Source organism: Giraffa tippelskirchi, chromosome 10, assembly GCF_054371585.1.
Source record: "Giraffa tippelskirchi isolate mGirTip1 chromosome 10, T2T-mGirTip1v1.2.pri, whole genome shotgun sequence".
NCBI lineage: Eukaryota > Metazoa > Chordata > Mammalia > Artiodactyla > Giraffidae > Giraffa > Giraffa tippelskirchi.
Window position 1 is genome coordinate 7,815,625 of NC_137284.1, and position 13,826 is coordinate 7,829,450.

Genomic DNA, 13,826 nt, shown 5'->3' on the forward strand with positions numbered 1-13,826 from the left:
GCATCAAGAGGGACCACCCTCCCCTAGCCTCCTTCTCTCCATCAGCAGGAATCAAGTTGGATCTTCAGGACCCTCCCTGTCCTTGGCAGGAAGCCCTGACCTCCTTGCTTGCAGCTGGCCCACCACCCGACCCTTACCTCAAGACCATCAGACCTGGTCCTACTCTTTCTCCCTGTTGCTCAGTTTCACTGCAGGGGCTGAGGCTTCTAAGTTCTCCATGGCTCTGGCCATCCCTTTTTCTGACCCCATCTCCACCGTCAGCTCCTGATAGCTGTTCATCATGTGCTCTAGAGCTGATGGTCCAACTTCAGCAAAATCCCTCATGCCCTCGCCCCCTTTTGCAAATGGTCCTTAACCCTCCTGCTCTGGCGGAAACTTTGCCCTTTGGAGTCCCTGCTGCTCACTGCCTTGTGTCCCACAGACTTTCCACAGCCCTCCTGCCTTGGGGCCTGGAGATGGGGTAGGTGTCCTTCCCGAGGCCACTGGTAGACATTCTCCGCCCTCTTCCTTTCAAGCACTTAGTTTTGAACTCAAGTTATCAGCTTTTACCACTCACTTTGTCTCAATGTCTCCCAACCCATGCAAGGCTCATTTCTTAATAATTCTAGCTCCTGGCTTGTTGTCACTCTCTCTATCCAACTCCTGTTTTATTACATTTATTTATTTTGGCTGGCCATGCTGCGCAGCTTGTAGGACCTTGGTTCCCTGACCAGGGATCAAACCCAGGCCTTTGGCAGTGAAAGCACTGGTCCTAACCACTGGACCGCCAGGGAATTCCTTCTATCCTACTTCCCTGGTGGCTCAGCTGGTGAAGAATCCACTTACAATGCAGGAGACCTGGGTTTGATCCCTGGGTTGGGAAGATCCTCTGGAGAAGGGAACAACTACCCACTCCAGTATTCTGGCCTGGAGAATTCCATGGACCATATAGTCTATGGGGTTGCAAAGAGTTGGACACAACTGAGCGACTTTCAATTCACTTCACTTACTACTATTTTAATTGTTAGAGATTTTGATATACACGTGGATGATCCAGCTGCCCAGCCTCTCTGTTCCTTGAGCTCATCTTGTCTCATGATCTTACCTTCCAGTCACTCACTCTCACAGCCAATACTGGAGAGCCACACTGTCTTACATGGGAGCCACTGGTCACATGTAGCCACTGAACATTTGAAATGTGACTGGTCTGAGTTGAGATATGCTGTGTGTATAAAATACATACCAGATTTCAAAGGCTTTGTTGTTCAATTGCTAAGTCATATTGATGAATGGCGGAAACCAATACAATATTGTAAAGCAATTGTCTTTCAATTGTTGTTGTTGTGCAGTTGCTAAGTCATGTCTGACTCTTTGCAACCCCAAGGACTGCAGCATGCCAGGCTTTCCTGTCCTTCACTTATCTCCCAGAGTTTTCTCAAACTCATGTCCATTTAGTCAGTGAGTCAGTGATGCCGTTGAGCCATCTCTTCCTCTGTCACCCCCTTCTCCTCCAGCCCTCAGTCTGTCCCAGCATCAGGGGCTTTTCCAAGGAGTTGACACTCAAAGTATTGCAGCTTCAGCTCCAGCATCAGTCCTTCCAATGAACACCTGGGACTGATCTCCTTTAGGATGGACTGGTTGGATCTCCTTGCTGTCCAAGGGACTCTCAAGAGTCTTCTCAAGCACCACAATTTGAAAGCATCAGTTCTTCAGGGCTCAGCCTTCTTTATGGTCCAACTCTCACATCCATACATGACTAATGGAAAAACCATAGCTCTGACCATATGGACCTTTGTTGTGTACAGAACTAAGTCTTGGGACTCCCTTGGTGGTCCAGTGGTTAAGACTTTGCCTTCCAATGCAGGGAGTGCCTGGTTCGATCCCTGGTCGGGGAGCTAAGATCCCACATGCCTTGTGGCCAAAAGACCAAAAATATAAAACAGAAACAATATCGTAACAAATTCAATAAAGATTTAAAAAATATATATATATCAAAAAAAAAAAATAAAAAAATAAAAAATAAAAAAAAAAGAACTAAGTCTTATTCGAAGACTTAGTATGGCAAAAACATAAATTGTCCTTAATAATTTTATATTGACTGTGATTTGAAATACATTTTGCTATATGTGATTAAAATTAATCTCACTTGTGTCTTTTACTTATCTTTTACTTTTTTAATGTAGCTACTAGAAATTTAAAATTTATATATACAGCTCCTGTTAGGTTTGTACAGGAAGCACTACTCTAAATTTTTTTTTTTTTTTTGGCCTGGTTGCATGACTTGTGGGATTTAGTTCCCCAACCAGGGATTGAACCTGGGTCCTCAGCAGTGAGAGGGTGGAGTCCTAACCACTGGACCATCAGGGAATTTTCCTAAATATTTTCACTGCCAATAATGACAGCAACCTTCTCCCCATAATTTCAATGCCAAGCATCCTACTCTCTAATTAACACCCTTATCTTTCCAGCTCTCTCTAGTACCCCAACAACAATAAAGTTTTAACCCCCCTGGAACCTACATTCCATTTATTTATTCATTTTTGTCTGTGCTAGGTCTTCATTGCTTCATGGACTTTATCCAGCTGTGGCGGGTGGGGGGCTACTCTCTAATTGTGGTGTGCAGGCTTCTCATTGCAGTGGCTTCTCTTGTTGTTGAGCGTGGGCTTCAGTAGCTGTGATATGTGAGCTCAGTAGTCCCAGTTCTCAGCCTCTAGAGCACCGGCTCAATGGTTGTGGCGCATGGGCTTAGTTGCTCTACAGCATGTGGGATTTTTCCAGACCAGGGATCAAACCCATTTCTCCTGCCTTGCTCGTGTGTGTCCTCAGTCATGTCCGACTCTCTGTGACCCCATGGACTGTGGCCCACCAAGGTTCCTCTGTCTATGGAATTTCTCAGGCAAGAATACTGGAGTGGGTTGCCATTTCCCCTTCTAGGGCATCTTCCCAACCCAGGGATCAAACCTGTGTCTCCTGCATTGGCAGGTGGATTCTTTACCACTGAGCCAGCAGGAAAGCCCTGGCAGGTGGATTCTTAACCACTGGATCACCAGGGAAGTTCAATAATCCATTGATTTTGCCATACTTTTGCTGTCCCTCATTCCTCTTGTGTCTGTACGTCTGTCCCCTGCCTCAAACAGCCTAAATTCCAGGCCAATGGTATAATCACTCCTTTGAATGAATGTATTTGTTCATTTATTCAGCAAATAATTGTTGAACATCAGTTATGTACAGGACACTATTCTAGGAACATGAAACACATCCATGAATAAAACAGACATGTTACCTGTCATTGTGGAGCTTACATTTTGGTGGTTTGAGACAAATAATAAATAAGTCAAGCTATGGTTTTTCCAGTAGTCATGTACAGATGTGAGAGTTGGACCATAAAGAAGGCTGAGTGCCGAAGAATTGATGCTTTCAAACTGTGGTGTTGGAGAAGACTCTTGAGAGTCCCTTGGACTGCAGGGAGATCCAACCAGTCCATCCTAAAGGAGATCAGTCCTGGGTGTTCATTGGAAGGACTGATGCTGGAGCTGAAACTCCAATACTTTGGCAACCTGATGAGAAGAGCTGACTCATTGAAAAGACCCTGATGCTGGGAAAGACTGAGGACAGGAGGAGAAGAGGGTGACACAGGATGAGATGCTTGGATGGCATCACTGAGTCAATGGACATGAGTTTGCAAAAACTCTGGGAGATAGTGAAGGACAGGGAAGTCTGGTGTGCTGCAGTCCATGGGATGCAAAGAGTCGGACACGACTGAGTGACTGAGCAACAACAACAATTATGGAGGACTCTGGTGGGCTACAGTCCATGGGGCCACAAAGAGTCAGACATGACTGAAGCGACTGAGCCCTTATGAGATGCTGGAGAAGGGGTTCTTAACAGGGAGCAATTTGCCCCCCAGAGATATTTGGCAATGTTTGGAGACATTTCTACTGTCACAGTAGGGGGAGGGACATCTAAAGTGGGGAGAAGCCAGGGAGGCTGCTAAGCATCCTACAGGGCACAAATCAGTCCCCAACTATGGTGACACTAGTGGTAAAGAATCTGCCTGCCAGTTAAGGAGACGAAGGAGACATGGGTTCGATCCCTGGGTTGGGAAGCTCCCTTGGAGTAGGAAATGACAACCCGCTCCAGTATTCTTGCCTGAAAAATCCCATGGACAAAGGAGCCTGGTGGGCTTCAGTCCATGGGATCTCAAAAGAGTCAGACACAACTGAGTGACTGAGCATGTATATGGATACAAATGTCAGTAGTGCCCCGGTTGAGAAACCCTGTTCTAGAAGCTGTTAATGCTTTAAAAGAAAACATTTTAGAATGCAGAGTGGAGGGGAGGGGTTAGAAGAAGCATTTCAGTTGGAGAGTGTGATTTTAAGTAGGCTGGTTAGGTCTGGGTCAGTGGCATTGAGAAGGTGGCATTTGGGAGGAAGACCAGCTGGGCTTTCTACTTCATTGAGAAAATGAAAGTACCTGTGTACTCTACCTTATCTCCAATTATTGTGACTAGACTGTTCATGCTACTAGCAAAGGACAAGCCTGCAAATTGTGTTTTTTTTTAATTAAAAAAATTTTTTTTCTACAGGCCTGCAAATTGGGAACTCCCATCCTCTCTACTTGTTCAAGGTCATCAGTCCTGCCTTCTGTCCTATTAAACAACGGCCATGTTGCACTCGCCCTCTGCGACAGCCCACACTCTGTCTGTGGAGAGTGATTCTCTGTATCAGAGTAAATCCACTCCTCACCTATCACTTTGTCTGAATTCTTTCTGCGATGAGACATCAAGCTGCTAAGCTGCTAAGTCACTTCAGTCGTGTCCGACTCTGTGCGACCCCAGAGACGGCAGCCCACCAGGTTCCCCTGTCCCTGGGATTCTCCAGGCAAGAACATTGGAGTGGGTTGCCATTTCCTTCTCCAATGCTTGCAAGTGAAAAGCGAAAGTGAAGTCGCTCAGTCGTGTCCGACTCTTTGCGACCCCATGGACTGTAGCCTACCAGGATCCTCCGTCCATGGGATTTTCCAGGCAAGAGTACTGGAGTGGGGTGCCATTGCCTTCTCCGAGACATCAAGACTCAGCCTATAAAAACTAACCACACCAAATTTCAGGGCTGTACTCGCCCTCTGTGGTGGCCCAAACTCTGTCTGTGGAGTGTGCTTCTCTCTGTATCTGAATAAATCCACTTCTTACCTATCAAAAAAACCCCAAAACAGCCACAACACCAGGACCTCCTTTGACCCTCTTCTACCTCCAATTGCCAGCTTGGTTTTTTCTTCCCTTCTGCAAAGCTCCCTAACAGAGTTGTATATTATCACTGTCTCCATTTTCTTTCTTCTCATTTTTCTTGAGCCCAAGAACTCTGGGCTTTTTTTCCCCAAAGTACTCCTAAGGTGGTCACCAGGGGTTCTCACAGAGCTAAATGCAGTCAGTCCTTGGTGCTCAGCTTGCTGACCTGTGGGCAGCACCCAACCCTGTGGATCATTCCTCTGCCTTGGTCTTCTAAACCAAATGCCCATGTGGCTTTTCTCCCATCTCTCTGGCTGATTCCTCTCAGAATCCTTTGCTGGTTCCTCCTGGTTTCCCAGCCTCTACATGAAGGGGTACTCCAGAACTCAGTCCTTGATGATCTAATTCCCATACACGCCTCACTCAACTTCCATGAATGTTAACATCTTACACAACACGGTACATGTATCAAGACTTATGGATGAAAATTATAAATAAAGCTACAGATATTTTTGAATTTCACAAGTAGGGCTCACAGGTGCCCAAGACTTGACTGGTTTAGTTTTAAAACTGAAAGTCCTCTTGCCTGGAAAATCCCAGAGACATGGGAGCCTGGTGGGCTGCGGTCTATGGGGTTGCACAGGGTTGAACACGACTGGAGTGACTTAGCAGCAGCAGCAGCAGCCTTTACCTATTCTTCTATTGGATTTATAAGATAATAAGATTATCTTATTAATTTCTAGGAGGCCTTTATATATTATAAGGATTAACCATTATCTGTGATATGAGGATCAAATTGTTTTTTGTGATTTGAGATTTGTTTTAGCTTAAGGTGCTTTGTTGGGCAAAATTGAAAAAAAAATTAAGTATATTCAAATTATTAAAAAAAAAAAACAAAAAAACCTGAAAGTCCCACTCCCCTGAAATCCCCTCAGACTTGGGCAAGCTGGGCCAATCGGCCACCCTCTTCACCAGTTTTTCCACTAATTCCATTTTCTTCTGGTCTAGGATTCAATCTAGAACACCACGTTGGTCCTGTCTCCTTAGTATCTTCTACTGTGCAGCGGTTTCTCAGTCTTTCCTTGTCTTTCATGACCTGAACACTTTTGAGGAGAGCTGTCAGGTATGGCCAGTTTGAAAGTCCCTCAGTTTGTGTTTGCCCAAACTTTCACATTTACAGTTTTGTGGGGGAAAATGTACAGAAGTGAAGTAGGGTAGGAATTTGATCTGTTTTACTCACTGCTACATAGTCAGTGCCTGAGAGCTTGGCCCATTATAGGCAGTAAAAATCTGTTTCCTAAATGAATAAGTGAGTGACTGATTCTGCAGAAATTATTTAGTATTATTTTGAAGTTTTTTAATGGTAATATAAATACTACCCCATCATACATATCGTTCTTCAGCCTCTCCCCCTGAACAATGTGCCCTGAAGATCCATTTTAGGATGCAGAGTTACTTTACTCTTCTTTTGCTGTATTACAAATAACTACAATGTTTCTTTAGATGGTCTTTTTTGCGTACGTGTCAGATTTTCCCCGTAGACAGAAAGCTAGACATATATTTGGCACTTTTATGTGTTAATGGGTACTGATAAATAACCAACTAAAGTAGTTGAACACGTTTACAGTACTCCAGCAGTGTTAAAAAGTACCCGTTGTCATATCACATCTTGCCAACAAGCAACAAGCTACAGAAGCGCAGACACTGCCCGCTCACTCCCCGGACTACATCTCCCAGAAGGCACTGCGGTTCCTCGGCTACCTGGGTCTGCGTGAAATGGCATGACCAATCCCTGAGGACCTCAGAAAGGCGGGGCTGCCTCCGCTCTTCTCCGACCTCTGGGGCGCCCAGAGCAGCGGGACTACAACTCCCATAAGCCACCGCGGACTGGCCGGCCCGGCCACCATTTCAAGACTTGGCTGGGACAACAGGGGGCCTTGGACTCCACTTCCCGGCAGGCAGTGCGGCCCGAGGGGGGCGGAACTCCATTTCCCAGCAGGCTTCAGGCGGCGGGCGCCGCGGTGCCTTGTGTGGGATGTAAGCGCGGAGGTGGGCGCGGGGGACCTAGGCCAGGACTCTCTTTGGGATTTGGGGGGACTGGCCTAGGGGCGCCTTCCGGCGGACTCTAGGGCCTCGGGGGTATGAGCACAGAGAGGGGGCGGGGCGGCCATTGGGAGTGCTCAGCGGGGTCCTAGGGGCTCACCTCCATCGGGGCCGGGGCTCCTGGTGTGGGGGACAAGAAGGCCCTACAGCCTCGGCTGAGGGGGTCTCTTCGACGAAAGAGAGGGAACAGATGAGCGGAGCGTGAAGGGGCGGGGAAGCAAGGGTTGGTGTCTGTGAGTGTGTAGGGGGGTGTGGAACGCTAGCCGAGCCTGAGGAGGGGACTCGTGGGCCGTGCCCACCCGACCCTCCCGACCCTCCGCTCGCCCGCAGGCCGAGGGCCGCCGCCATGGGGCTGAAGGCTGCCCAGAAAACACTGTTCCCGCTGCGTTCCATCGACGATGTGGTGCGCCTGTTCGCTGCCGAGCTGGGCCGAGAGGAGCCGGACCTGGTGCTCCTATCCTTGGTACTGGGTTTCGTGGAGCATTTCCTAGCTGTCAACCGTGTCATCCCCACCAACGTGCCTGAGCTCACTTTCCAGCCTAGCCCTGCGCCCGACCCTCCTGGCGGCCTCACCTACTTCCCGGTGGCCGACCTGTCCATCATCGCTGCCCTCTATGCCCGCTTCACCGCCCAGATCCGTGGCGCCGTTGACCTGTCTCTCTACCCGCGAGAGGGGGGCGTCTCCAGCCGTGAGCTGGTCAAGAAGGTCTCCGATGTCATCTGGAATAGCCTCAGCCGCTCCTACTTCAAGGATCGGGCCCATATCCAGTCCCTCTTCAGCTTCATCACAGGTTGGAGCCCGACAGGTGGCAAGAGACAGGTGGCTGTCTCACGTGAAAATCTTGGCCCACCTCTTCCCAACACTGTGATTTACAGAGCCCGTTTGAGACCTTGTGTAAGCCATGTGAGGTGGGCCAAGTGTTATGTCCCCCTTTGCAGCTAGAGAAACTGAAGCTCCAGGAGAGAAAGTGCTCTCTACCAAAGTGACACAGAGTGGCAGGGCTGGGACTGGATCTCAGTCACTTGACTCCAAATCCATTAGCCCACCCTCTGCCCCCTCAGCACGTCAGCTACTGCAGCCCAGCCTGGGGCACAGAGGGCAGCAGAAAATTTAGGGGGTGAGGAGCCAAAATCAGGCTATGTTTCATGGAATTGAGACAATCCATGAAGTATCTATGAACATATTTTGAAGGTGAACAGACTAGGGCTTCACCTTAAGAAGCTGAAGGCTCAGGACTTGCAAAGAGCTTTCCTTTTTGTTCTAAGGCCTGTTAACTGGCAGTCAGGTTCTGGAGTGCCATATCGAGAAGGAATCTGAGGCTGCTTCTGAGTTTAGCAAGAAAAAGAGGACAGAGATAAATTAGGAGCGTCCGTCAGTGGGTGTGTAAAAAAAGTGTTGGCCAGTGTCCTGGTTATAACCTAGTACAGTAAAATGAGGAAATGCTTAAATTAGCAGAAATACATAATACAGTTGCAGAGAAATAGAAAAGGCAGGGTCAAAAGCTGGGGAACTATGAAAGATTCGGGGTCTCCTGTTGAGGATGGGGAACGTAAGGGGAAAGGAGAGGCCCTGAACAGTTAGGACGAAAGGGATAGAGGGAAGCAGGGCAGGAGTGTCTGAGGTTTGGGCAAAGGTATGGAGGTGAGGGTGGGAGGAAGCATGGCCTATCGCTGTCCGGTCCCTTCCCCCAATCAGAACTCAGAGGACCCTCTGTCATTACTTTCCCTTCCACAGGCACCAAACTGGACAGCTCTGGTGTGGCCTTTGCCGTGGTGGGGGCCTGCCAGGCTCTGGGTCTCCGGGATGTCCACCTGGCCTTGTCGGAGGACCACGCCTGGGTAGTGTTTGGGCCCAATGGAGAACAAACAGCTGAAGTCACTTGGCATGGCAAGGGCAACGAGGATCGCAGGGGCCAGACAGTCAACGCGGGTGTGGCTGAGCGGGTACTACACTCCCCCCCCCCCCATATTCTCCTAGCCCAGGCCACCCAACGACTTCTTTCTTGGGCCATGCTCCCCTCATCCTATCACCACCTCCATATATCTGGGAGGGGAGGGCCCTGTTCCTGACGTCAGTCCCTACAGCAGGCACTGGTGGGCCATCATAAGACATCTGGTCTTGTCCTCTCCCAAGAGCTGGCTGTACCTGAAAGGATCATACATGCGCTGTGACCGCAAGATGGAGGTGGCATTTATGGTATGCGCCATCAACCCTTCCATTGACCTGCACACCGACTCCCTGGAGCTACTGCAGCTGCAGCAGGTGAGGGTACCTGTGGGACCCTGGGCCAGGGTGCTTTCCCTTGCTGAGCTTCAGCTTCCCCCTTCTGGAACGTGGGTGAATCATTCCTGGCCTGGACTTTTCTGGGGCTCTTGGGAGGGGGGAAAATTGAGATATGAAAGTGCTTTGACTCCAGTCAGGGGCTAGTTCCTAAATTCTGGCTTTTCCCACCTGGGGGGAGGTCCCTACTGGTGCTGGACCGCTCCCTCTGCCTGGTAGACTGAGACTCCCTCTCACCAGCTCACACTTTTCTCCTTTGGCCCCTAGAAGCTGCTCTGGCTGCTCTATGACCTGGGACATCTGGAAAGGTCGGTAGGGGGAGTGGCCAGGTTGGGCCCCAGGGCGGGCTGGGGGGCAGCCTGGACTTACGAGCCCTTTCCCAGGTACCCTATGGCGCTGGGGAACCTGGCGGATCTGGAGGAGCTGGAGCCCACCCCGGGCCGTCCGGATCCACTCACCCTCTATCACAAGGTGGGGACATCTTAGGCGGGTATAGAAGGGAGGCCCAGCAGCGGCTGCGGTCCCCTTCTACCTGAGAACTGGGGGAGGGGACAGGTGAGGAGAGAACTTTGTGTGTATTGTGGGGTATCACCCATCAGGTCCCCTTTTTGTATTTACCACATGCGTATTCAGTGCAGTCAGGGATGTCTGAGAGGTGTTCTGGGTCTCTGCTTGGGAATGGTAGGTCCTAGAGTTGTCCCCTCAGCCCTACTTTTTCTACTGCCTGTCATTGTCCTTCTGGGAGTATAACAGAAGTCAAATGTGGTGCGAGCACTGAGGTGGGAGTATTGTGGGGCTGGGGGCTAGCAGGGATGTTAGACTGGATTGGGAAAGTTCAGGAAAGGGACAGACCCTGAGCTTGGAGGATAAGCCCCTTCCCTTCCTAGGCCTTGGTCTGCAGGGTGCCTGCAGCAGTCTGGCCCAGGCCTGAGCAAGCAGACCTGCAGACCAGGGGAGGGGCACCTGGTGGAGAGGATGATGACTAGGGTAGTAAAGTCTCATGGGAGGAGACTCTCTGGAATCTTCCTGATGCCCCTCCCAGTTGTGATCCAGTGGAACATTTGTGCCATCTGGGGCTGCCTCCTTGAGACCCCTCTGCTCTGTCCCCAGGGCATTGCCTCAGCCAAGACCTACTACCGGGATGAGCACATCTACCCCTACATGTACCTGGCTGGCTACCACTGCCGCAACCGCAATGTGCGCGAAGCTCTGCAGGCCTGGGCTGACACAGCCACTGTCATCCAGGAGTGAGGATCCCCCCACGGGACCCCAGCCCAGCCTTTCTTCCCCTTCCACCCAATTTACAACCCCTCTCATCCAGGAGGGAGGCCTGGGTCCCAAGTTCTCTCCCCTCTCCTTCCAGTCACTAGGCAGCCAAGACCATCATTGCCTGAGAGGTAGGGACCCCTCATGAGGGCCTCAGGCCTTTCCTTCCCTCCCCTCTCCTGATTTCTGACCACTGCCATCCAGCTCTGGAACCTGTATCCCCAGCCCCCCTCCTCACTCTTGCTCTGGGCTGACACAGCACCATCATCTCGGAGTGAGGACCCTAACCATTCACTCGGTCCCCGGATGATCCAGGAAAAGAAACCAGGGCTCCCTCCCCTGCCAGATCCCTGGGGGTACACGCCATGGCTGAGACCCCACAGTGCCCTGCTGCCCTCACAGCTACAACTACTGCCGTGAAGACGAGGAGATCTACAAGGAGTTCTTTGAAGTAGCCAATGACGTCATCCCCAACCTGCTGAAGGAGGCCGCCAGCCTGCTGGAGGCTGGCGAGGAGCGACCCGGGGAGCAGACCCAGGTGAAAGGCTGGGCTCCAGCCTGTGCACGCCTTCCCACCTGAGCAGGGCTCCCAGTCACAGGACGTAGAACTGCTGCATGGGACTGGGAGTGGCACAGGAAAGTTTGGTGCCGGACAGGCAGACAGCTGTGTTCTCTTACACGGTAGCCAAGGGCTTGGGTCTGGGTTTGAGGAGCTGAGGTAAATGGGATGGAATCCTTTCTCTTTCTCCATCAGGGTCACTCATTCAGTTGAGGGGGTGAAATGGAGGTAAGGGGTGGTTCCCCACTCCCCCCAAGTCCAGGCTAAGGACTAGATTTATAAAAGGAAGGAGTTTCTAAGAATTCTCTCCACCCCTACTCACCTCCGCCAGGGCCAGGGCTCTCTGTCCAGGCGAGAGGTCTGGCCTGTGCCCCTTGGTGAGGGGTGAGTAATGGGGTCTGAACTAACTGTGCTCTCCTTTCCCCCTTTCTCAGGGCACCCAGAGCCAGGGTTCTGCCCTCCAGGACCCAGAGTGCTTCGCCCATCTGCTGCGATTCTACGATGGCATCTGCAAATGGGAAGAGGGCAGCCCCACGCCCGTGCTGCACGTGGGCTGGGCCACCTTCCTTGTGCAGTCCCTAGGCCGTTTTGAGGGACAGGTGAGGGGCAGCTGTGCAGTGTGGCTGGGAAGGCGGGTGGTGACAGCAGTCAGGAAGTCAGAACCTTTGTAGCCCTGCAGGGGAATCTGCCTTTCCCCTTTGAGTGGGAATGAGACCAAGGCCCCAGGATGGCCGGAGCCCAGGGTGCCAGCCACTGGCTTGCAACCTTGGCCTTCGCTTGTCCTCCCCATCCGGCCCAGGTGCGGCAGAAGGTACGCATAGTGAGCCGAGAGGCGGAGGCGGCAGAAGCTGAAGAGCCGTGGGGCGAGGAAGCCCGAGAAGGCCGGCGGCGGGGCCCACGGCGGGAATCCAAGCCCGAAGAGCCGCCTCCGCCTAAAAAGCCGGCGCTGGACAAGGGCCCAGGCGCGGGCCAGGGTGCGGTGCCAGGACCCCCTCGGAAGCCCCCAGGCACAGTCCCCGGGACTGCCCGCGGCGGTGAAGGCAGCAGCGTGGCTCCAGCGCCGGCACCCGCCGCATCACCGCCACCCGAGGGTCCGGTGCTGACGTTCCAGAGCGAGAAGATGAAAGGCATGAAGGAGCTGCTTGTAGCCACCAAGATCAATTCGAGCGCCATCAAGCTGCAGCTCACAGCGCAGTCACAAGTGCAGATGAAGAAGCAGAAGGTGTCTACACCTAGTGACTACACGCTTTCCTTCCTCAAGCGGCAGCGCAAGGGTCTCTGAAGTACCCGGACTCCGTATCCGCCTACCGAGAGCCCGCCCTCAACCTGCCGAGGCTCCACCCCAGCCTCTTGAGCCCAGGCTCCGCCCCCAGGCCCCATCCCTACCCGGAACCCTGGCTGCAGGTTCCCAGAGTACAGACTCTGCCCAGCGCCCGAATCCAGGGCTCTGCCCAGTCTTTGGAATATAGAGCCCATCCCCTAGGGTCCCAGCCGGCCATCTGAAACCTTCCCTCTGAGCCCATCACCAGTCTTTAAAGGTCCAACCACGGGAAACAGCCTTCACCTCAGAACCTAGGCTCTAACCTTCGTCCTGACCGGTGTTGGCTCAGGGTTGCTTCCAGCCCATAGGGCTCTTTCACTCTAAACCCTAGAAGCACAGGTCCCACCTACAGCCCGGGAACCAAGGACCCTGCCCAGCTCCTAGGAGAACATTTCCGCACTTCAGAATTCCATTCCTTGGGAAATCCAAGCCCCCTACCACAAAGAACCTAAGAAACGCTTCCAGAATTTGGAAATGCTAGCTTCCTTCTCTGTCGCATGAGTCGGGGACACGAAACTGCTCCCGGCCTGTGTGAATCCTGAGCCCTGCCCCCTCCCTGCCCAAACTGGCCCTAGATCAGAGCAGACCTTTCTTCCGACCCTCTGGGAACCTCCCCGAGGTCCAGCCTGTCTCGGGGGACCCTAGAGGAAATCTACAGGGGTTTGTTTGCGAGTGGGTGAGGGGAGCCTGATCTCTTCCTGTTTTGTACATAGATTTATTTTTCAGTTCCAAGGAAGATGAATACATTTTGTAAAAAAAAAAAAAAATACTTGTCGGTGTTTCATCTGGGAATTTTGGGGTGGAGCGTCCCCTCTTTATTCTGCCTTCTGGCCCTCCGGGCTTCAGGCTCCCCACTTGTAGAGCTCGAGGAACCAGTGGCTGAAGAAAGAGCCTCGGCGCCGCCCGCTCCACCCGGGATCGGGGCTTCCCCTTGCCGCCGAGGGCCGGTCCCGCGGGCGCCTCCTCCCGGCCGGGCGGCGGGGCATCCCCGGCCTGGCCCCGCCTTGGGGCCCGGTCCCGCCCCCGCGGCCTCGGAGCCACCGGCGCCCGCCCCGGCGGTACTACCCCGCCCCGCCCCGCCCCGCGCCGCCCC

At 52.3% G+C, this 13,826-nt stretch overlaps 1 protein-coding gene and 1 non-coding gene across 4 annotated transcripts; one reads left to right on the forward strand and one right to left on the reverse strand.

The window, feature by feature from the left end:
- Positions 1–2,273: 2,273 nt before the first annotated feature.
- TRNAE-CUC (transfer RNA glutamic acid (anticodon CUC)) lies at positions 2,274–2,346 on the reverse strand. Its single transcript has one exon. It is a non-coding gene; the product is annotated as a tRNA-Glu (tRNA).
- Positions 2,347–7,200: 4,854 nt separating this feature from the next.
- On the forward strand, positions 7,201–13,395 carry MEN1 (menin 1). Of its 3 annotated transcripts, none has more exons than XM_081532558.1 (10): positions 7,201–7,240; positions 7,637–8,097; positions 9,042–9,250; positions 9,441–9,569; positions 9,855–9,895; positions 9,971–10,058; positions 10,698–10,834; positions 11,256–11,391; positions 11,847–12,011; positions 12,212–13,395. In XM_081532558.1, coding segments are annotated over exons 1-10 (1,851 nt in total). In that variant the 5' UTR covers positions 7,201–7,238; the 3' UTR covers positions 12,695–13,395. The 3 variants fall into 3 exon arrangements, with proteins under 3 accessions (XP_081388684.1, XP_081388686.1, XP_081388685.1); XM_081532560.1 differs by having other exon boundaries at positions 7,227–7,342; XM_081532559.1 differs by having other exon boundaries at positions 7,227–7,252.
- Positions 13,396–13,826: the final 431 nt, after the last annotated feature.